Here is a 24,874-nt window from a genome sequence, read left to right as displayed (position 1 = left end):
CCAAACAATAGATATAAAAAAAATTACAAAAAAGGTGCAAGTGTATAACCCTGACGGACCCCATGCTTCAAGTTAAAGTGCGATGTGCATTCCACATTGACACCGTATCTAACTGATGTCGATAGGCCATTGTGCAAATCACACAAGAAAGTGACTAATGTGGGCTCAACCCCCATCTGCATCATCATGGACCACAGCCGGACAGGCCATAATCCTATATTGTAGATCTGACAGAATGTTGTGCTCTTCCACCCAAATACTCATAAAATCCTATTTCATCTGTAGGTTATCCTATTTTATCATTGGTTCTTTCGAAAGTATACCGCGTAATTGACTTGACATGTATTGAATATGTGCACATGGGACATGCTTCAGGGCATTAACAAGAAATTGCAGGGCCAATTTAGACTTTGACCATTGCTTTAGAGTAGTTTTGATGTATATTGTTCTTGTTCTGAACCCACGTTATGTGTTGGGTTTTACCATGATTGTAACACCCTTTTCCCGCTGGTGGTACATTCCAACACCTTATACAATAGTTAGGGGAGATGGACAATCTGTACAGCTGGTGGGGGAATAAAGCTGCTTACCTGCCTTTTCATTCCACATCCACAACCCCTCACAGACTTAAGTGATAGCAGAGTGAAGACAAACACTTCCAATCTGAAACCAGGTGCTGCTATTCCTTTTAATGGTATGTTTGCCAGTTTTTCGATGAAGATATGATTTATGCCCTGGTGGAGCTCGGTCTCTCACATCCCTAAACTGCTATAAAGCTATACATTTATTGATATATATCACGCAGCTAGAGTGGCAAGGCACGACTTTGATATTTTGCAAATTAAGGGTATGTGAAATATTCTGGGGAAAGATTAAACCCAAGGATGACTTTCCTGCAGATGGTGCGATTTTCAGTGCAGCGAGATGATGTTCCATAAAAGTGGTCATAAAGTTATGAATTTAAACATCTTTTTCAAACTGAACTAATGAATAAACATTGCATAAGTAGTGAACTCTCATATGGAAAATGTTAAACCTGTGTCTTATCGCTTTCCACTTCATAACAGGGTAAATTCATTCGAATTCATTTCGGCACCACGGGGAAGCTTGCTTCTGCTGACATAGAAACATGTAAGTTGCTTTTTTCTGTGTCGTTTACTTTAGTCTATAGATGAGATAGTTGATTTGCTGTGAAGTGACAATGTTATATCTCTTCTGTAGATTTGCTGGAAAAGTCTAGAGTCACTTTCCAGTTGCAAGCTGAAAGAAGCTATCACATCTTTTATCAGATAACATCAAATAAGAAGCCTGAGCTAATTGGTAAGCGATTGGGCCTTTCAAGTCTATTACATAAAGTGCAATATTGTGCTATTTGCAAGTTGTCTGGAAATACCTGTAGGTAATGTAATCTGGTATTTATAAAGCGCGTACTGTCGCTCCAAAAGGAGCATCCTGGCGCTGATGTGCAACGAGAGACTAAGCTGGAGAGAGTTAGATTGGAGCCCAGACCACTGAGTCTGTTGCTTTAAAAATCCATGTTTTCAGTGCCTTGCGGAAGTTACTTTCCAGGGTATGGAGTCTGATATCTGCCGGGAGGGTATTCCAGGTCTTAGAGGCTAGCACCGTGAGAGATTTCCCTTCCTTGGTTTGATATTTGAATTTTGGAATGTTAGCTAAATTAGTGCCTCTGTTTGACTAAATGTACACATATGGAAACCGTAATTGTTGTGGAATATTATGTGCATGCTATGGAGCACAGCACAGGTGAATCCACCAGCCTTGATATTAACATTGTGGTACACACTTTCTACTGGAAATGGAAATAGTGTGTTAACTGTGTGTCTGGGATGTTTGAGCAGTGTATGAGTTGAATTCTTGTGTATTGTGTTAATGCATGTAGTGTGTGTTTGTGTTTTACAGAGAGTGTGTGGATAGCATTGAGTGGTACAGGATGTATGTCTATATGTGGGTTGTGTATGTGCACAATGACGTGTGGATGTGTTAATGACTGGTGGAAGTCATTGCACTTGGTGTTATATTGGAGGGACGGAGAGAGGGCTTTAGATTTTGCTTGCACAGTCTGAGAATATTAAAGAGGCAATGCCACCTTCGGAGGAACATTTTTTATAGCTAAAGTATGATTTCTCTTAAGAGGGATCTGGTGCTTTCAGGTGTGCTTGTTATTTGATAAGGTTCATCGGCTAGTGTAAATGAATTCCACTGAAAGTAAGGATGCAGTATTGAAGACAGACTTAGTGCCTTATTTACATCTTGGCGGACGGGATATCCGTCCCCTCTGTGAGAAGTAATCTGTCCGCCAACATCTAAATCTGGCTCTTAGTTACCAGGCTGAGATAGTGCACGGTTCCTAAATTGCAGTCATGTGGTCCAAAGTATGGCAGCATGCGATACGGTGGACTGCATTCCACAGAGCCTATTTGCATAATCTGAGAATCCAATTAGTAGAGTGTTAATATACTCAGCCCTAGAATGCAATGTGGGATGTAGTGATTAGTGGATAGCAGATACAATAATTGGGCTGATGGGGCAGTTATGTGGGGGTCAAACCCCAGTTTATATCCTAGCAGGAACCCTTCTAAAATTGCTTAGGAGACCGGTGAAGGGATGGCCTAGTTTTCTGCCAAATATCCTTACCAGGTTTTATAGTAAATCTTCATGACAAGTGTAACAAAAGAATTGATTTACTTTAAGTGGAAACAGTCTGAGACATGGCCATGGAGCTCAGCCTTTGTTTCAGAAGACCATTGTCTTGGAGTGAAGGTATATCTGTATATTTGGCATACCTTGGTGCTATGATTGCAGTGCAGACCAGGACTCACCAAACCTGACCACCAGATGCTCCAGTTTTAAAGTTGGACAACATGGGCAACCAAATGAATCTCTCAGGCATTACACAGATAATTTGTATATGTTAAGTGTAGACTCTAGTATGGCTGAGTGTTGATAGTAATTTAGAAAAGACTGGAGCCTACCCATTTACTAATGGCATTGCCCTGCTCCATTACCATTGCTGCATCTGTCTACATTTAGAACCTAGTACTGCACAACAATCAAGATGATCTTCTTGACTATAAACAGACAGTGTGATGACAGTTGTTGTGTTACAGTACTTTAATGACGTTCATGCATATCAAATCAGACAATTCCTGTTACTTCTACAGCCCTTGCATTTATCTTGCCTGGGCTTTCTTTAAATGGCATACTCCTAACTGAAGTCATCTGACAGATGAACACTCAGGGCCTTAGGGCTGGGCGCAGAGGAAGGCATGTCCTCCTTCCCAATAACAGTGTCTCCATCCTTTAGAGCCCAGGAATCTGCTGGGGACCCGATCCAGCAGTCTGTCTGCCAGAGTCATTGCGTCACAGCGACAGTCGTCCTACCCTAGCGAGGGTGAGACTCCCATAACTTATTTTCCCTGCCCTTAACCACCACCGTTAACTTGGGTGTAAGAGGCATGGGAAAAAAAGGCCAGGTGTAATGTTCCATCAGCTATTTTAACAAACCGACAGGGCGTGGATTACCGGCAGTAAGCATCAGCTAAAGAACATGAAGTTGTGGGGTTTGTTTTACCTGTTAAATGTTTAAGGAAATCTTGACACATTTGAAATTCCTCTTGCACCAAGTCAAAAACGAGCATTCTATTGAAGGTGTTTGGGTGTGTGAAAGTACAGACTTGAAGATATAAGTCTCTTAATCACAGCAGAATGAGGAGAAGGTGAAGGGACAGGGGACAGTAAGAAAGAGTAAAACAGATTACCAATACAAAGACAGAATGGAAAGGAAAGCAGAACGAACAAGAGATACGTAAACATTAAACATGTTGAGGCGGGATTTATGTCCATTGTGAGAAGTGTGGGCATGCTATTCGAATGGCATATGAAACCCTGAGAAAACAATGCCGGACAAAAATCTCACCATCATCATCTCATACATCTCACGCACTAAATAATGTCTATGTAGAGCGGAGTTGATTTGCGTAACAGGCTTGTGCACATTACTAACGTGTCAGGAAGTCTGCCTTCTTTAGTACATTGCTATACTACTGCCTGTTCTTCCTTTCAGAAATGCTCCTTATTACCACCAATCCCTACGACTACCCGATGATCAGTCACGGGCAGATCACTGTGGCCAGCATTGACGACAGCGATGAACTGATGGCAACAGATGTAAGTACACGCTGTGTTTGGCATTGTACACATGACCTGCTCAAGAGAGACCCTTCGGTTCAAAAACTCCAAATGTGGGATGTGGGCAGTAGTGGCTGGCACGGATCGGGGTGGCGTAACAGTCGGCGAGGAGGGGTTAAGGGGATATATAAAAAAAGAAAAAAACATACCTTACCGCCAAGTCCCCCTATTGTCTCTCCTAGTGAAGGGAAAGGAACAGAAATCAGTCAGGCACCCCAGTTCGGCCCTCAACCATGGACTGGGGGCCTGGCATGTTCTCCAGGCAGGCTGTAATGCAGCCTGCATGGAGAACATGCAAAGTCTGTCTCGGGCTGGCCGAACAGTCATTGCTCACTTAGGAGTGTGCTACCACTCCTCCCCTGCCCTGCTCTGCTCTGCTCAGGCTGGAGCACAGGATGTGGATGTGGGGGTAGGTACGCCTGGTTTTCCTTACTGACCTGCTCTCTCTTTGAGCTCAGTTTAAATTACCCAGCCCTCTCTGCAGGACCAATCCTCTCCAGCTGCAGAGCTCTCTCCATCAGATAACGTCAGCTCCGTCAGGCCACTCATTACCTAATCAAACCAGCCTCTCTAACCCTTTTAATACTGACCAATCCGCAGAGAACATTAAAAGGCTGGATTTTGGCTTACAGAAGAGAAAGTTCCATAACTTTTCTTCTCTACTAGTTATGATAAATTCAATAGTGGCAAGTTGCATTGATCAACACCAATCTTTTTGTCCTAAGAATTATAATGTTTTACTCCTTTCCTAGCAAAAGTTATATCTACATAAAATATTGTAATATTAGCGTGGAGCTCAGTATCTACAATGGAGGAAAAATGACATGGGCGCTTTTTAGCTCACCAGGCACATAAAGCAATATTGTATTAGGTCCTTGCTTAAGGTTACATGACCCTCACCACTTGGACAACTTGAGGAGACCTGGAGGATGCCTAATATGTAAAAATAAAGTCAATTATCACTTTTAAAGGGCCCATGCCACCAAAGTCTAGTTTACACATAATTTCCTTTTAAAAATAGTCTGCAAAGCCAGGCTGCCTTTAAAATGACAGCAGCCACTCAGCAGTGCACGCATGTAAGTGCAGGAAATCTGCCCGGCCTCTAAATATCCAAGTCTTATAACGTAGTAAGGACTTATAGGTATTTTTAACCCCATAGCCCTATTATAAAATAGGGACTTATAGTGTCAGCCATTACCAATTGTAAGAATTTACTTTTAAAGACAGGCTGCAAGGTAGGACTGCCTTTTAAAGGCCAGAAGACACACAGCAGCGCAATCATGCTAGTGCATTAAATCTGCCGGGCCTCTAAACCTCCATGCCCCATTATATACTAGGGACTTAGGTAGATTATACACCCTGGCCCTATTATCTAATAGATTTTTATAGGGTTTGTCATTGCCAATTGTAAATGTTCCCTATTACATTTTCCTTTTTACACATAGTACTGGCACTGGGCCTGGTTAGCAGAGCCCAGGGCACAGACAGAGTCAGTTAACACCAGTATCATTCATCAAACAAATGGGGGTGAACAGGACCAAAGGATGACTTTCTAACAGTTTCCCATTCCAAGCTGAACTAAACCTGAACATTTAAGAATGGGAGGAGAAGTCACAATCTTAGAGAAGTTTAATCTTCCTCAAAGTCAAACCATCTGACCCGGATCTTAACCTAGTTTCTGTAAGTAGTCCTTGGCTCTCTTTGACAATTTGGATCAAAGAGCAAGGAGCACGGTTTTCCTCTGAGAAAATTCATGTGGTATGTGTACAAAAGTTGATTTTAAAATCAACTTTTTAACACATGATCATCTTAAAGATAGGAAGTATGTTCATTTATTGGGATTATCTTAGCTCAAACGCATGACATAGAGGGTCCTAAGGCATGAAGATTTCCATTTAAACCAACCTCCTTTAGCAGTCTGTCTCAGAAGGCCCTTCTGGTCACAGGCCGATCTACATTCCCTGAACACTCAGGTAACTCAGAGGAAGTTTCAATTGGGCAAACATAACCTTTCTTTGGGCATGCACATCAAAGTATCCGAGCTGCGTGGTTCTGCACTGAACATGGAGAATTCATGGTCAGCTAAGGGTATCTTGTCAAGACTTGTTTAAGGCTTCTTGGATAAAGTACCTCCAGTAGGCAGGCTGAGTGACATATTTTTGTGAATGGCAATGCTCTAAACTGGCTTTAAAGTTATTTTTGAAACGTGTTCTGTTGTTACTGTCATCCACATCACGGACTGCATAGTTTTACTCTTCAGGAGACTTCAGTAATTTTCCTAAATCAGTGAAATCCATGTGTGGTGAGATGTTGGATATATCACAATATAATGTTACTCTCCTAGCCTCATCATGTAGAACTGTGAGTTTAATTGTTTTATTTATTGTCTTTGTATTGCAGTCAAGCTGCACTTGGCTGAGATATAGTATTTGTACACATGCTAGTTCTAAAACTCTGTCTGACCTAAAGTGTATAGCATCCTACCAAATGGTTCATACTAAATGTATTCCATGGATGTTTGCAGGAATATGTTAGTAATATATATTGCGATTCAACACAATAGTGTTCTGATATTTATGTGATTTTTTTTAACCTAGTCTGCTATTGACATCCTCGGCTTCACTTCAGAAGAAAAGATGGGCATTTACAAGCTAACTGGAGCAGTGATGCACTATGGCAACATGAAATTCAGACAGAAGGCCCGTGAAGAGCAGGGAGAGCCTGATGGTACAGAAGGTGAGCAGGATCCTGCTTTGTGCAGAGTGAAAAGTTCACTTTCTGTAGTGGCAGTGAGATTATGTGGAAGAGCCTTGACTTTCAACATTCCTAATTTTTGTAGCAAAGCCTCTCCACTATCCCCATGCTCATGATACAAGAGTCTTAGGGGTTCATTAGGATGTCAGGCGGATCTCCACCGCACACATGGCAGTGGCGATCCGCCCGACATCCGTCCCTGCCCGCCAACCATTTCCCCCCAGCCATATTACTATGGCGGGGGGACCAAGGCGGACGGAAAGACCGTCCGCCGCTTTTCCGCCCGTCGACAAGTCGACCGGGCGGAAAAGAGATTAATATGGTGGCGGTGTCTACTAGACACCGCCATCCATATTATGATGGGGGCAGACACATGCCTTTATGTGGTGGCGTTGCGGTCACAGAAAGGCATACGGGAATCTCTTGCGGGAGCCCGTTGCGGGCTCCCAGGGATTCTTGGGAGTGCACATGGGGGGTACCATAGGTACCTCCCTACATTTTAATGTACAACATGGCAGGCACTGGGCTGTGCCTGTCATGTTGTGCATTGAAATGCATGACGTGCATTTTTAACATTGCGGCGGCCCGCCACAAAAGTTAAATATGCGGGATGCGCCCACCAGTGTGGCGGGCGCATCCTAATAGCCCCCACGGGACCCCTGCCCTTATGGCGGGCGGTCCCTTTTTACGTTAGGATGGCGGGTGGACAAAGTCTGCCCACCATCCTAATGTGCCCCTTAATAATAAAAGTCATGAGTCACTAGTATTATCAATCCCATGAGGGGCAATCCCGTAATCTTTTAATAACTCTTGAATCTCTGGTGTTCTTGAACCATAAGCATATGTCAAGTCTTCTGGAATCCATGAGCAATAAGTCTGTGGTGTTGCCAAAGTCATGAATCCAGAGCTTTCAGTGGCCTCAGACCCATGAGCTATGATTGTCTAGGGTTCTCACATTGATGAGCTAAACCTAATACCATTAATCCTGGTTGAAAAAATCTCTCACCTCCATGAGCCTCATGCATATATATTTCCTCTAGCCATTGTAAATTGCAATAGCAATAAGCCAAATAGATTCTCTGCAAAGGAGGCACGAGTCCCCAGCTTTCGCAAACATGTCTGCAATTAGTGGCCAGAGTTCCTTTAAGCATGGATCATGGGCCTCAGGGGTTTTCAAACACATTAACCATGTGTGTGCAATAGACTTGATCACATGGACTATTAGTTTACAGAAATCATGAGCCACGGTCCACAGCTCTTCAGGGATTTTGAACTCAGAAGCAAAATGTGAGCACCATTAACAAACGTCTGCTTCCAGAGTCTCCAGTTTTCTGAATCCCAGCAGATCCCCTTTGTGAATGTTGCCAAAATCGTTTTTTAGATGTAAGCTCATGGGACCACTACCTACTCCTAAAAATGGTTTGTGTAACTTTTCATTTTTTAACACATCTAGTTTTCCTTTAAGGAAAACGGGCTGCTCAAAATAGGTTGCTTTATTTAAAAAGCACCCACAGACATGGTGGTCTGTTGACCCCAGCATGCCACCCTCCCTGTGATTATTGTCAGTCATAGTGTCTCGCAATATGTGACTTGCCTCATGAACATTGAGGAGGTGAGCCGAATCGTTACCCAAAACGATTTTGTGAACAGGCTGATTAGTACTTATATCTGTTTGCAAAATACCAAAGCATTCTGTAGAAGCCGCAGGTTGCGACCCCTTTTACTGAATCCATTGAATCCATTACAAAAAAATAGTTGCATATATTGCGAATCGGTATTAGTTGCAATTTCCTGTCTGCACAGAGAAAGTTCCTGTCTCGTGCTCAGTGAACATTTCCATTTTGCTCAATTGGAATTCTTAATTAGAACTAGAAACTAGAAATCAACGTTAGTCAAAGAGATGCCCCTTAAGTCATTGAATACAATCACAACAGACAGTTATTTCTGAGCAAACATAGATTCTTATTTGCAGGGCTCGAGTCGGGGGTACACGCAGGTACACGGCGTCCCCCCCCACTCTTTTCACATGGTGGACGCCGTCCCCCTTGCCAAGAAGTTGGGCCCCACAGAAATATGCTGAAGTTGTCCCGGTGGACACGTTCAGCAGCACCTGCACGTTGCCTGCTTTCCATTCCCAGCAGCAACGTTCAGGCAGGGAGGGAGCCTTTGTTCACCTCCAGCTGGGCCGAAGTTAAGGGGCCATCCGGCCTCCTTTGGTTTATATGCTGACTGGGGGCCGCCTGGAACCTTACATTTAAATGTGAATGCCACAGAGGGAAACAAAGGCACACAGCTTGCCTTCTCTTCACAGGTACTTAAGAGAGGCATTCTTTTACCTTTGTTCTATCCCTGTATATAAATGCAGACACTGTACGACTGTCAGATGGGTTAGTCTGTCCCAGTATTTACACAAATAATTTAACTATTGTATTTCTTTTATAGCGATACTTCGTGACTTCATGAGGTCATTTGCATATTGCCTTACTTGGTCAGTCCCTCACTTCTTTTTATAGGACTTGTGCCCTGCTTATTTGGTTGTAATCAGACCACCTCCACTAAACATGAAACTTACTGCACTGAAGTTTTTGCTTGCTAAATAAAACGTGCATGTCTTTAAATACAGCTGCATTCTGTGTGCCTGGTATGTGTATCCCTTGATGACTTCTAAGCTTCCTGTCACATTTGCTTGGCATCATGGGCAAGGCACCTTCTACGGAAACCGAGTATATTCAGCTATGATTTGACCAAGCTAGTTAGAGGTGCTCTTGATGTATATGTGGAATATTTGTGGGAATACCTTGTGTATATAGTGTGTGCACATTCCACATAATTCATTATTTCACTGGCTTTACTCATATCTGGTGTGTTTTGATAGAGGAAGTGCATTCTGACAGAAAGTACTGTATATCTCTTTCCTCTATGCAGAGGCTGACAAAGCATCATACCTGATGGGTTTAAATTCAGCAGAGTTACTAAAGGCACTGTGCTACCCAAGAGTCAAGGTTGGGAATGAGTATGTAACCAAAGGCCAAACGGCAGAACAGGTAAATGAAGGCATGAACCATCTTGAAAGATTATGTCTGAAGACGAATGCCTTGTTGAGCAACTGGCTGACATGTCTTTGGGACCTTTTCATATTCAGGTTCAGCAAAATGTAAATGCCCTTTGCAAATCGGTTTACGAAAAGCTGTTCTTGTGGATGGTAACCCGCATCAACCAGCAACTAGACACCAAACTTGCACGACAGCACTTCATTGGAGTTTTGGACATTGCTGGCTTTGAAATTTTCGAGGTTTGTAACCTTTGTTTCAGCATTCGCTTGTAGTTATCTCAGGCTGATAAATGAAAAAAAACTACTTTTTAATGTCACAAACTCAGCTAAATGGCAACTAAGGTGTTGGAATTCTCTTAATTCACTCTTTTGTCCTCAATGTTTGTTGTGAATGTAAAAAAAGCAGCATCTTGCTTTGCTAGGATGGAAAGGGTCACGTTTTTAAAACTGACTAGTCCAGAATTACCTGAGTCGGGCTCCCTCTTCTGGCCTAACTGGAATACTACATCATAGTGACCCTTCCAAAAACTAAAGAGCTGTAAGGTTGTGTATCGCCTTTTCTTTTTTAAATAGATTTCTCTTCATTCTTGCCATATAAATGGATCTTGGCCAACTGGGATGTCTTTCACATAGGTCTAAATATGTTTTGCACTGTCATTTGACTGTGAAATAATCTGTTGATTTGTTTTGATTCGCCTAAATTCTGTGACGTTGTGATTCAGATTGCAAAAAGTCTACTTTTACATTTAGTAATTTTCATTCAAAATATTCACTTCATTTACCTTAATGAAAATCTCAAATCCACTTTTCACACATCTAATTCTATTGTTCTGTCTTTCTTCTTTATCTTGTTCATCGATATTCTTCTCTTGGGTTCGTTTGTCTTCCTCTACAATTAATAAAGTAAAATTCCACTTCAACAAATCATCTGAGCCATTCATTCCCCCCCTCCCCTGCTCGATTTTTCATCAGACCTTCATACTCTGCTTAGATCACCAACAGTGCCCACCACCTGATTTTCCTTCCCTTATTATGCCTCTCACTTTTTATATTTTACCGCACCGCTTGAGGAAAGTTCATCTGGTTGTGGGTTGTTTAGTAGATGGGCATCCAGTCTTCACTTGCTCTAGAACTCTAGCTGTTTGTGGTCTCCTTTCCTTTGTTCACTAAAACCTTGCAAATTCTGCCTTCATCTATCTCTCCTCCCTACAGACGGTTCTAATCCAGACATCAATGTGCTTATACTCTGCTCCCTCTATCTATTATGCTCTTGAAATTTCCCCTTACATCTACTTTGCAACCCCATGAAGCAAGCTGAACATTGGCGTTCTCCTTGTCTGAACCATATGCTGCTCTCCGGAAGGCTGCGTTCTTTGAGCTATAAAGAGACATTTCAAATATCGCCTTCCATTGATTTTCTTTCGTTGACCTTATTTCTCAGTACTCTTCTGCCCGCTGATCTATTAAATCATTTTACTTCAGACCTCTCATTTCTTTTATTTACTCTTGTTGTCATGTCGGAACCAGCTACTCATCCCTTATCTGTCTGAATCCTCTTCTTCTTCTTGTTGTTTTTCTCTCACAGCCTCTGACTTTGACAATTACGCCGCAAATACAATCTCTCATCTCTGGCTCCTATCCCTTTTTTTCTGCTTCTGCCTCATTGTACCAAAATGCACCCCTTCTTTTGTTCTTGCTCATCCTACATCATTAACTCTTGGCCTTCTTCTAACAATTTGAACTCTGGCTATCAGTAATACTGTTCTTTATTTCAATGCCTTTGTAAATACGTCATGGATCTTTACTCGGTTCTTTAAACATACAAAACTTATTTTCTCAAGAAACCACCTCTTCATTCTCACACTTTGTAGCTTATGTTGATCGTGTTTCAATTCTTTCTATTTTTTAACTTCTTTTGTGCTTTTTCTCATGCCTCGATTTCCAAACATGGTTTGCCGTGATGGATCTACTTTCTACTCTTTACATTTCACTGAAACTCCTTTCCTATGTCACTATAAACTCACTTCCATTGCGATCCTCAGTACCCCTTTTCTCTTTTTTTTTATATAGTTGATGATCTAAGTCTTTGTTATTTTAGAACTTCAAACTCAGTCCTTCATTGGCAATCCTATTGCCTTTGTTAGCGCTCCTTTTTGGAGTTATGCTCTAATTGTTCTTCATTTTCGATGCCCTATGAAAAACACCAAGGTTTGGTATAAAACCACCTTCAATTGCTGTTTCACTATCTTCACCTCATTTTGATTCTCTTTTGTCTGAAGTTTCATTCTCTGAGTACCTATTTGCCTTTATCTATGCACATTTTCTTCCCTGTGCCTCTCCATTTCACTGTTCCCACTCTCTTCTTTATCTTCTCCTAATTCCTTATCTTGATTCGACGTCCTGCCAGCTTTGCTTCTCTAAAGACCTAGATTTATCTCCCACTCTGATCAGCTTCAAATCTGATATTCATGGCGTTCACCATTTTATCACTTTCCTTGGAAATGACACCTGAGCAGCTGTTCCACACCTCTAATTTAGCCTACCTCACTATGCTTTCCAATATCTTCAAACTATTGTTTCTTGTCTTAAAAAATCCCTAAACCTTCAAATTCCATTTTGTATGATTCAGCTTCAAATATATTCTTCCTCATGTTAATTCATATCACTGGTTTCTTGTCTGTATTTTCTCAGTATCAATATCAGCACTCAGCTGACAAGGTTCTCTCAGCCTCTCCTCTTTTTGCCTCACTGTGATTTAATTCCTTCCCTCCCAAAGCTTGTAAACCTCTAAATACACTCCTTTCTCTAACAATATACAGTGCACCCACTTCTCTCCACTACACTCTACTCTTTTCTTAATTAGCACACATCTCGCATCTACCCCTCAACATAACACCCCTAGATCTCCTACTCATAATCTAATACATTAACAGACTCTAAACCTTCCATCTTCTCATTACATCATGACATGATATAAATGACAGATAATATTCATCCTGTACCTTCTTTCCCTACAGACATACCAATATCTCTGACAAAACACACCGACGTTCTCCCAGAGTTCCTTCACCAAGCCCACAATGCCCTCATCTCACTCTTGGACAATACATAATTTAATCAACTCAACTCTCATCTACACTTCAGAATTTCAATATTCAGTAACCCACTGACTACCCTTATCCCCCCTTTAACAGTCAGTCCCACAGACATGGACCACACCAGACATCTGAGCTGCACAAATCAAGAGGACTGCCTTGCTACACAAATTGTGCAGCAAACTTACCAGGGCACATCTACTGTCTACTGCAATCGACAATGCCAAATCCTCTTACTTTCAGAACTTCATCTCATCTCCTTAACCAATCCCTCTGAGACTTTCCACAACTGCCTTGCACTAATCCCAAAACGTCTAGATCTTTCTGATCACTTTGATACTGTCACACACTTCTGTCCTCTCTTCACACTCATTGCATCACAGGTCTAGCAAACACCTAGATTACAAGGGGGTGGGTGCACACTGCTTGCATGGTAATCCTAGTCCTTCCAAGTGCATTATAGTATATGCAGTATTTGTACTCACAGTAGAAGGTATTCACCATCCCATATAGGCGCAGCCCGTGCTAGACATGTCTGGGCATGTGGTTAAGGCTATTTGTCTTTCATCATAGAGACAAGCATTCCCTGGAATAATCAGTGACGTAGCTAGGATGTTTGCCACTTTAGGCAGTCCCTGCGTTTGCCACCCGCGACGGCCGCAGGTAAGAGCTGGTGAGGTTGGAGGACATCGCCCCCAAAACTCATGCCAGCCAGGGCGGACCGCTCACCACCCCCTTGCTACGCCACTGAGAATATCTCGTTTATCTCCAACCACTCCTTTACAATCACATGGGACTCAAAGACACCTGTAACAACTCCTTTGCCAGGGCGTGTTGCACAAGGGACATCCTTTGAGCCTCTTCTTTTCTCTTTATAACCACCTCCCTTGGAGATATCTTCCCCTCCTAGATTTCTCATTATCATCTTAATTCTTATTTTAACCAGATTTTCTTCTTCTTTCCAAACTTCACATTTGACCTTCAAGCATACATCACCGATTTTCTCACAGCTATCTGTCACTGGATGTTCACTACAATTGTTGATCCTATATTCTGCCAAAACTGGAGCTGTAGTCATCCCCTCTTCCTATTCACCTTTCCGTCTGAACGACTCCATTTCGCCCCGATTCGCTGAAATTAACCTTATCAACTAGGAACTTTCGTGTCTTTTTAACAGATCAATGAATATGGAGGCCATCTTTACCAATATAGGTACAGCAGCACGATTCCAACTAATTAAAACATGTAAAACCACCTCTATCAAGACTAATAGACGTATGCGTATACAATGTGATCATGACTTGAAAAGATAAAAATCTTCCCTTAGGCCCCTTAACCTAAAAATGATGTTTAAATTCTATGTACTAATTTCAATACAGAAAGTGCACATTTGAAGAAAAAGAATAAATCAGTATATTTTGGCTCTATGACATTACTTTGCAACTCCTTTCTCCTAATTCTGTAGTTCTGTATCAGTTGTGCTATGGTAACCTAATTCTACATTGAGTTGACTATTGTTTATTTTGCATTTGGTGGTAGCTGAACAGTTTGGAACAGCTGTGCATCAACTTCACCAATGAAAAACTGCAACAGTTTTTTAACCACCACATGTTTGTCCTGGAACAAGAGGAGTACAAGAAGGAAGGGATCGAGTGGGAGTTCATTGACTTTGGGATGGACCTGGCTGCTTGCATTGAGCTCATCGAGAAGGTAGATATTATATAGTAATTCTAAAAGGGAAATATATATTACATTTCTAAGCAACCATACCTTTTGACTAATTCATCCTTTTTTTGTTCAAGCCAATGGGTATCTTTTCAATTTTGGAGGAGGAGTGCATGTTCCCCAAGGCCTCAGATGTTTCCTTCAAAAACAAGCTCTATGATCAGCACCTGGGCAAGTCCAACAATTTCCAGAAGCCCAAGCCGGTCAAAGGAAAGCCTGAAGCTCATTTTTCGTTGGTCCATTATGCCGGCACAGTAGATTACAATGTCAAGGGATGGCTGGAGAAGAACAAGGATCCACTGAACGAAACAGTTGTTGGATTATATCAAAAGTCATCTATGAAGATTTTGGCCAATCTTTATGCAACGTTTGCTGGAGCAGAAAACGGTATAAAATAATTTTTTTAACGAAAATGTGTGGAGATTCTGCATTTATATTTTGGTTTTCCTTTTTAGTAGTAACAGTGACATACCAATCATGAATGTTGTTTTTCACTTCTGACCTATAATATGCACATTTCTTTACAGAAGGTACCAAAAAAGGAGCTAAAAAGAAGGGGTCTTCCTTTCAAACCGTCTCTGCACTCTTCAGGGTATGTCTATTATTGAATATATGTGCTTCACTTTGAATGTGTCTTACCTCTATTCTGACTGTGACTTAAACTTAAATTCTCATGCTAAGCCATACTAACTCACACTGTATGCAAAATGGTTTTGTTGACCATTCCTGAAATGTTCTCCAGTTCATGAGCAATGCAACCCGAAGCATTGAGAGACTTTAAGACGCACTAAAAGTTAGGGAATAAAAAACATTGATCCACAATTAATAGAAGTGGCACTATTTCTACACTACAAAAATTCTATCCACTATAAGATTGTTTCCGAACCAACAAGATGTAAGGTGTTTGCAAAGTGCCATGTCATACATTAATGAGAAACATGAAAATATGTAAAACATGTATTTTTCAGAATATTTTGTAGATTAGAACTTTGCAGAATGGAAGTTAGTGAAGAATTTGTGTCAGGAACAAAGAACAGAAAGTAACAAGATTCTATAAGGGAGCATGATGGGATGTGGGACTTTAAAAAAGAACATCAAATAATTACATTCAAAAATACCTAATCTCTCCAAAAACAATTCCCAAAGTACAATAGATGCTACTATATTAATTAATTTATTCCCAGTTTTATCACATTTTACCACATACCATATAATATCCCAGGAAAAAATGAGATGAACACATTAGAAGGTGTGCAATGTTTACTATCAATCACCTGTGCGCTGATACAAAATGTGATCTAGGGTTGCCATTATCATAACTAAAGGGCTAGAGGAGAGACACATCATTGTCCATTTTGGCTTTAGAGTGTGTAACGTCTGAATCATCCAGAGGCCAGTTGACAACACTTGTTGCTGCGGGGCTGCGGGAAAAGTACTCTCTGAAGATAAAATGCTCTTTTAAGAAAAACAAAAGCTTACCAGACTTTACTGTTGTGACAGTTATAAGAAATTTAAAGTAAAAAATGGGCAATCAAATTAGCCATTGATACAGTTCAGCTGGAAAATATCGTTACTGAAGTAGTTTGGAAATGCATTTCGTGCCAACTAACCTTGACATGAAGCTATAATTCTGAATACGTCATTGACTGCACATGATATTTTGACAATTTAATATTTATTGTGATAGAATTAATTAACCAGCTAAGTTTTGTGACTAGAAAGTTTGTTGTTCCTACCCACTTCATGCTGCAAACAGTCTAACCAAAACACAGATCTAGACTTAAGAAGATCAGTCCGAATGGCATTAAAATGCATTAAACTTTAAGGGCTGATTTTTATGTTGGTGTGACCACCACCGACAAGTTCTCGGTGGCGGTCCCACGACAGACAGTCCTTCGGTCCGACCGCCGCATTATGATGCAGGTGGTTAGACCGAACGATCTCATCGGGGTGGTGGTTGGAATCATATCTTTTGAATGGTGGGGGTGCTGAGGTAGGCACCGCCGTTAGGATTACTGTAAAGTGGCCCTGGGAGCACATGTAGTGCCCCAAGCATATCAACGCACAATGTGCACCATGCATGGATGTACACAAAGTGCTCTTTTACCCTGTGGCTTGTGCTGTGGCCCTTTTCCTGGGCCGCAGCACTAGCCGCTATATTAAAGAGCACTTTTGCGACCACCAGCATGGCAGTCACATCCTTATTCAGTGGTCAGACCACCGACTGCTTGTCGGGCGGTCTCCGACCACCCGCTTTCATAAGTTAGCCCTAAGTTGCAGTAACATGCTTTATCATTGTGCATATGCAAAAACAACAGTTGATGGACAGAATGCAGAACAATGAAGTGAGTCCCATGCTCTCCACACCTCTGGAGTCAAGCTATCCTGGCTGAAGACGGCTGATAGCCAGAAACCGGTCCTAGGATGCTTGATTCCGGTCCAGGAAAGACATGGCTTGGCAGTTCGGGCTGGACTGTTCCCATGAGGCACAGGGTTAAGGCTGATTTGTATATGGCCATGTCTGAACTGGGGTGGTGTGGAGTGCAAAAAAACGATGGATTTAGGCCCAGATCTCTGTACTGGGGTGAATGTATGACATTGTTCTGCATTCTGTCCATCAACTGTTGTTTTTGCAATTGTCACCCCAAGTGGGATGGGTATGCTCAGACGTGAGTCCCATGCTCTCCACACCACTGGAGTCAAGCTATCCTGGCTGAAGACGGCTGATAGCCAGAAACCGGTCCTAGGATGCTTGATTCCGGTCCAGGAAAGATATGGCTTGGCAGTTCGGGCTGGACTGTTCCCATGAGGCACAGGGTTAAGGCTGATTTGCATATGAACATGTCTGAACTGGGGTGGTGTGGAGTGCAAAAAAACGATGGATTTAGGCCTAGATCTCTGTACTGGGGTGAATGTATGACATTGTTCTGCATTCTGTCCATAAACTGTTATTTTTGCAATTATCATTGTGCATGACACACGTTTTCAAACATATCTTAATTAGTTCTTTTATTGTAATTGTTCATTAATATGCATGCCATTTCTTGCACAGATTAATACATGTCAGCAAGAGATAAAATTCAAAGAATGCCCCTCATTGCTAAATTCTAAATATTGTGTAAAAATTCCAGGAAAACCTCAATAAGCTGATGACAAATCTCAGAAGCACCCATCCACATTTTGTCCGTTGCATCATCCCCAATGAAACTAAAACCCCAGGTAACCTACACCATTTGAACACATATAAGACTTCAAAACGATGAAATGTGCATTACCACATATACTCATGATCTTTATTGTATCAAGGTGCCATGGACCACCATCTGGTTTTACATCAGTTGCGATGCAATGGTGTACTGGAAGGTATTAGAATTTGCAGAAAAGGCTTTCCAAACAGGATCGCGTATGGGGATTTCAAGCAACGGTAGGTGACATAATCAAAATTGTTTATCTTTAAAAGTTTTGTGGTTTGCTTAACTTCAATAGCAAATAGAAGCAAATGCAGGTAATAATATGAATATGTTTTCTAAGGCGAAAGACGGACATGAGTTTCAGTTCCTTTTTACAAGTTATTTGTCTGAGCAGGTGAAGTTGTTCCCTTCATTCCTATTATTCTGATCTCATACTTACTACATCATTATATGTACAAATTAAATTGCCTAGAGGTACATTTGAGTTACTTCTTCTCAAGTCACTTTACCATTATATGTTATGTGTCATTCCACAGAAGCACAGAGGTGTCAATACCTATTTGCGAATGCACATCTATATACCAAATCAGCCGGAAAGTTGTATATATAGCTATGCTGTAGCAGGGGGGCTGGCACGAGAACCTACTCAGTGAGGTCAGGATACGGCCTCCATTAATTTGGTCCTGGGGGAGGGCAGGGTGCTAGGTGGCAAGAAGAGGGAATTGTTGTGAAGAGGGAAGAAACACGCAGAAAAAGGCAAAACACACAGCAGAAAAACAAATAGAAAAAGCGAAAGGCAAAAAAACGAACAGAAAAGGCAAAGCAGAGGGCAGAAAAACTAGCATTAAAGGCAAAACAGTACAAGAAATGAGCAGGAGGGGTAACAACAGAGCAAGAAACGAACACAGGAGGCACAAACATAGGGCAGAAAAAGGCATAACAGAGAGCAAAAAAACAAGCAGAAAAGGCAAAACCAGGGTCAGGAAAGGGAGCAGACAGGCCAAAAAGAGGGCAGAAAAGGCACAACAGAGGGCAGAAAAACAAGCAGAAAAGGCAAGAGGCAAAACAGGGGCAGAAAAACGAGCATAAAAGCCAAAACAACGCAAGAAACGAGCAGAAAAGATAACAACAGAGCAAGAAATGAGCACAGGAGGCACTAAAATAGGGCAGAAAAATTTGCGGAAAAGGTGTAACAGAGGGGAGAAAAACAAGCAGAAAAGGCAAAATGGAAGGCTGAAAAATTAGCAGAAAAGGCTAAACAGAGGGCAAAAAATGAGCTGGTAAACTAGACAGAAGAGGGCAAAACAGGAGAGAAAAATGAGAAGAGTAGGTACAAACAGAGGTCATCAGGTGGACATGCAGCAGAGGGTAGTGGACTGCGGGCGAGCTGGACAGAAGAACTGTAGCAGGGGGTATGGCAAGAGAACCTGCTCAATGGGATCAGGATGCGGCCTCCATTAAGTAGGTCCCGACGGGAGTCAGGGCGCTGGGTGGTGGGAGAAGGGAAACAGCAGGAAGAGAGAAACGACGGAAAGAGGGAACAAACTAGCAGAAAAAGGCAAAACAGACAGCAGAAAAACAAATAGAAAAGATAAAACAGAGGGCAGATAGACGAGCAGAAAAAGGCAAAATAGAGAGGGCAGAAAAATGAGCAGAAAAGGGCAAAACAAAGGTCAGCAAAATAAGCAGAAAAGGCAAAACGGAAGTCAGAAAAACTAGCAGAAAAGGGGAAAAGGCCAGTACATCGTGGCCGTTTCCACGGAAACCTTAACCACGCATGCGTTACAATGCATGCGCGGTTACCACAAAAGCCTTTACCATGCATACCTTTACTACGAGTTACGTAGGAAAGGCATGTGTGGTAAAGGCTAAAATTAAAAAAGGTCTCCCTCCCCTCAAAAAAACCCCCACCTGATGTCACGTCGCGAAGTGGAGGCAATCAGCGTCGTTTGAGAGGAAACGGAAAGAAACTTCCGCTTCCTCTTTACGACGTACGACGTCAACAAGGAAGATGAAGGAGAGGAGACGGCATGAAGAGGTAAGGGGAATTTTAGTTAAAAAAATATATATAAGGATTGAGGGTTTAGGGCAGGGGTAATTATAAGAAGGATTGGGGGCTGGGAGTTCACCTAAGGGTACAGGGGAGGGGTATAACCTTTGCCAAGAGTATGCCCTTAACATGCATAAACTTACAACAAAAATCGTTGTAAAGGTATGCGTGGTAAAGGAATATTCGTGGTAAAAATTATGCGTGGAAATAGCATTCCGTTGTAACGCAAGCATGGTAAAGGCATGCGTTGCAACTGAATGCATTTTAAAGACATACAACCGCAGAAAAGGCAAAACAGGTCCAAAACATAAACAGGAAGGGTAAAACAGAAGGCAGAAACAAAGAGTAGAAAAGGCAAAACAGAGCAGAAGAGGGTAAACCAGAGGGCAGAAAAACAAGCAGAAAAGGCAAAACAGAGCAGGAAATGTGCAGAACAAGCCATAACAGAGGGCAGAAAAACATGCATAGAAGTCAATAATGAGCAGGAAATTAGCACCAAAAAAAGTAAAACAGAAGGCAGAAAATAAGCAGAATAGGCAAAACAGATAAAGAAATGAACTGAGGAGGCACGAATAGAGAGTAGCAGGCATTGGCGGCTTCTCCGATATGGCAAAGGAGCATTGCCCCACTGCTTTTGATCAGTGCAAAGTAAAAGAAATATAAAATGATAATAACTTTAAATTATTATCATTTTATGTTTCCTTTGCGGGCGGGTGGGCGGTGTTGCTCTGCTCTCGGAGCAGGGCAGGGGAAAGGTGGTTTGCCCACTCCTAAGCGAGCAATGACTGTTTGGTCAACCCCCAACGGTCCACCCAAACCAGTCATGCTGCACTTTACCTGTTCTCCATACAGGCTGCATTACAGCCTGAATGGATAACATGCCCAGGCCCCCCCTCCCTGGTTGAGCGTCCGACCAGGATGCTCAAAACCAATCACAACGCTGCATTGCAGCGTTTTGATTGGTCAGGGGAGCTTGGCTGTTCTTCTTGGTTTAATATCCCATGAGGAGAGCAGGAGCAGAGACGCGGGACCGGCGGCAAAGTAAGTGAATAAATATATATTTTTCTCCATTGCGTGCTCCCGCGCTCCACTCCCACGCCTGCCCTACCACAAGTCAGTCCTGCCAGCCGCCACTGGCAGCAGGTAGACAGGCAGCAGAGGCTAATGAACTGCAGGCAGGCTGGACAAGAGAACTATCACAAGGACCTGGCCCCATTAATGTTTTTTTGCTCAGTAGAAGGTTAGTGACTCTCAACAATTATATTGAGAAACAGAAATGGTCCATATCTAACAGTGATGTAAGCGAGTTCAAGAGAGCTGTTTGTTATTCAGCTAGCCAATGCTTCTTTCTAGGTATTTATATAAAAGGTGTGGTAATGATCAATATCACTGATCTATATACTATGGATTGGTAAACCGTTTAACATGCAATTGAAATGACTACAATTGTATATGTCAAGTGAATTAAAAGTATATGTTTATAGTTATGATATATTAACACCTTGGCTGCTAGAGGTTTTCCCCTCCTGTGCTGGAAAATCCCTGATGCCATTTGTTCATGATGAGCTCAGCTCGTCATAAGCACACAACCAGTGTACTGCATGACGAGCTGAGCTCGTCATGAGCAGCGAAGGGGTTAATTGTCAAACATAATGAATATGGTAAGCCTACACATTGATCCAGACCCACTTATGCGTTGGACCAGAGTACACTTAAAAAGCATATCATGGCATGTGGTAATCAATTGAGATTCCACATCCAAACTAACAACAAACAATTGAACAAAATGGAGTTTTAGGATTTTAGTGTGGGTGGTATTAAGGGGAAGTCAAAATCCAGTTGGTCATATCAACATTCAGGTTGTTCTGCTCTTATCATATACAGTAAGTATGCTTAGTCACTTCCTCGCTTACTCAATTCATTCACTGATCATTTTATTAATTTTCACCGTCATCCCTTCTTGTTTGCTTGCCTTAGTGTAAATCCTCACTATCATCTACTACCATTTCTGCATATTTTGCCCCAAGCACCTTTTATTCTACAGGTGAAGAGGATGTCTGCTTAAGAACTCTGCAAGTTCTTCATTTCACTCCACATTAATTCTGTTATTCAACACTGCCACTTCCTTCTTACATTATCTTGATATATACATTGCTGTTTCATTTTATATTCCCATCTTCACCTCTACAAACATTCACATTATGCAGGCTACAGCTGCTTCTGTAGTAGGCTAATGCTGGTTGTCTCCTATGTCCTGGTAGATTTGAGGCTTTCACAATTCTTAACTCACTAATCAAGGAACCATATTTAAGTTATTCCCTGAATTTTAGGCTTACAATTAGACAATGAATCATATCTTTTAAAGAAATCCCTTTGATCAGCCATTTTTTCAGTCATGCCTTCTATCAATCATTTACTTTTTTCATATGGATAATGATTTCTCTATTTCCCTTTGTCATTTTTATTTTATTAACTGTTTTGTGTTTGAGACAGTATGAACTAGACTGTTTTGAGGTCCACTATTTTTTGTGTTAACTACTTAATCAATCCACAATAAATGACATATTTTCATCTGAATTTGAGTGTATCATTTTGCTGTTTTGAATGCCCTTTCTTCCCCGTGCTGCAACCTATCTGTACAAACATATTCTTCTTTTTCCAAACAAATCTCTTGACTCATTTCTCAATACTCATGTTCACCTACTAGTACTCGATCTCTGTTTTCACAGTAACATTTCTTCTGTAAAGGCATCAGCTTTACATAGAGAAACCCCTAAAATAATTTCATAGTCTAAGGAACTCTTATTTCTGAAAATATTTACAGGCCAGAAAAGTTGACAGCAAGAAGCACAATTCAAATATTGCAAACATTTTTGACAAGAAGATATATTTGTAAGAGACTTCTATAATCTATATTAATCAACGTATGCATAAGAAAACAAATTAAAGCATATTCCTGTGTATTTGTACTTCCTGATTATTTTTCAATATCAAACTATCCAATCAAAAAAAAATGTGGTTAAACATCAAAATAAAGTTCTCATCCAAATCCAGTGTCAACTCTAATTTCATTGGCAGTGATCATTTTGATAGCTTTCACTGGCCTCACCCTTTCTGGTGCACCTTCTTTACATATATTTTAACATCTTTCAATCTTCAATATCCTATAAAAATAGTGATAAATAGGTTAGATATTAGAAACACAAAAATATACATGATGTCAGTATAATACTAAATAGAAAAACATAGAAATCCTATAAATCTACAAAAAAGTGAACAAAGTGACACATTCTAAAAAGCAATAATTCCCCAAATCATCATACTCTGATAAATATTTTTAAATAAGAAAGATAACATTTTGAAACAATCTGGAAACTGAGAGATTAAAAAACGATTAGAAATCCTGAAAAGTCGCTGAGGCATTCAGCAAGCAAAAGGGATTCTCAGAACCTGACCTGCAGATGTGGACAATGCTTCTTGTCTGTACAGGGCTTGCCTTTTAGTTGTCAATAGTGAGGCAGCTCCATAAAATAAACACTGACACATTACAGCTAATTACGAACTAAAATATGAACTGTAAAAACCAAAGAGGCATGGAGATTCCCCTAATATTGCAATTACCGGAATTAAAAAATAAATATTTTTATAGTTGTTTAGAATTCTTTGCGATCTTCCACAAAATTATTTCACAGTTTATTGTGTTAGCATTTATTTAATATTTCATAGTTTACCAGTCCACAAATGTGCTGTCCATCTCGGGTGATGCTGAAGTTAGTTTCTTAGCTTTGTTCATTAATCATCACAGTCTTAGCAACAGCTTACTTGCCAGCTGCTATCTTCTGATAGTTCATATAAATGATAGAATCTCCTTTTGCATTCCTATACTTTATTCTCTATGTTTTCATCCATTAATATTTAAAATACCTTCTATGTGTTATTTTAGGTAGGTGTGTTTTGTAGTTAGAATTGAACTGAAATGGATGTTCGAATAACCATTCTGTTTTTTAACTTTCAGATACCGTATTTTGAATCCTAGCGCCATTCCAGAAGGACATTTTATAGATAGCAAGAAAGGATGCGAAAAGTTACTGGGGACCATAGAAATCGATCATACCCAATACAAATTTGGACACACAAAGGTAGTTATTCCTTGTCTTTAATGTCTGATCAGGGATGAGCCACGATTAGATGATGTGACAATTTTTATAAGGGGATTTATGAATCGTAACATTGCTGTGTTATCACTGTGGAGGGTAGAGAGCATAATAGAGGTGTTTGCTCTTGCACAATATGCCACGTTGGCAGAAACAAGGAATACAAATACCGCATATTTTTTAAAAAACAATGTAACACGTACATTAATAAAGCATAATAAAAAAAATGTATGTAAAGTACTTTTAGAACATGAATGTATTAGAAATAATTTAGGTATAATACTACAATAGTGATTATTGTTGTTGTCTCAGATTTATCATCTGTTAATTTTGTAGAGCATGCTAAACATGAAATAGGTGAAATTGAGGGGCAACAAAAAAACGGCACTAGCTAACTGACATTTGTTTTAGAAAAAAATAGGCAGTTAGTCTGTTGTAACACAAAGATAGAGGCCCATAACTTGACTTCCTGAACCGCCAAGGCTTGGCTTTTAGTGAGATTGTGTTTTACCTATAGGGACGCTAAGAAGATTTGCATTAGTTTATCTCTGTCAGGAAAGGCAGACAAAGTCACGGTTGTACCATATGCACCACAAATAAATCTTGATATCTGCAAATAAGACATAATGACACACTAGTCTCTT

General features: G+C 40.9%; 1 protein-coding gene across 1 annotated transcript in view; it reads left to right on the top strand.

Annotated features, from left to right (window-relative positions):
* The window catches only part of LOC147701933 (myosin-3), an 89,750-nt gene that overhangs the window by 15,268 nt on the left and 49,608 nt on the right, over nt 1–24,874 (top strand). The window contains exons 9-20 of the mRNA XM_086930559.1: nt 1,068–1,131; nt 1,222–1,320; nt 4,085–4,188; nt 6,807–6,945; nt 9,889–10,007; nt 10,106–10,255; nt 14,650–14,820; nt 14,913–15,222; nt 15,363–15,427; nt 17,967–18,054; nt 18,142–18,259; nt 24,092–24,215. Coding sequence (XP_086786685.1) covers nt 1,068–1,131; nt 1,222–1,320; nt 4,085–4,188; nt 6,807–6,945; nt 9,889–10,007; nt 10,106–10,255; nt 14,650–14,820; nt 14,913–15,222; nt 15,363–15,427; nt 17,967–18,054; nt 18,142–18,259; nt 24,092–24,215 — 1,551 coding nt within the window. The remainder of the gene's footprint in view (nt 1–1,067; nt 1,132–1,221; nt 1,321–4,084; nt 4,189–6,806; nt 6,946–9,888; nt 10,008–10,105; nt 10,256–14,649; nt 14,821–14,912; nt 15,223–15,362; nt 15,428–17,966; nt 18,055–18,141; nt 18,260–24,091; nt 24,216–24,874) is intronic.

The sequence above is a fragment of the Lissotriton vulgaris genome, chromosome 7, assembly GCF_964263255.1.
Source record: "Lissotriton vulgaris chromosome 7, aLisVul1.2, whole genome shotgun sequence".
Taxonomy (NCBI): Eukaryota; Metazoa; Chordata; class Amphibia; order Caudata; family Salamandridae; genus Lissotriton; species Lissotriton vulgaris.
The sequence above is the reverse complement of the archived record's forward strand: the minus strand, read 5'-3'. Positions and strand labels throughout refer to the sequence as shown.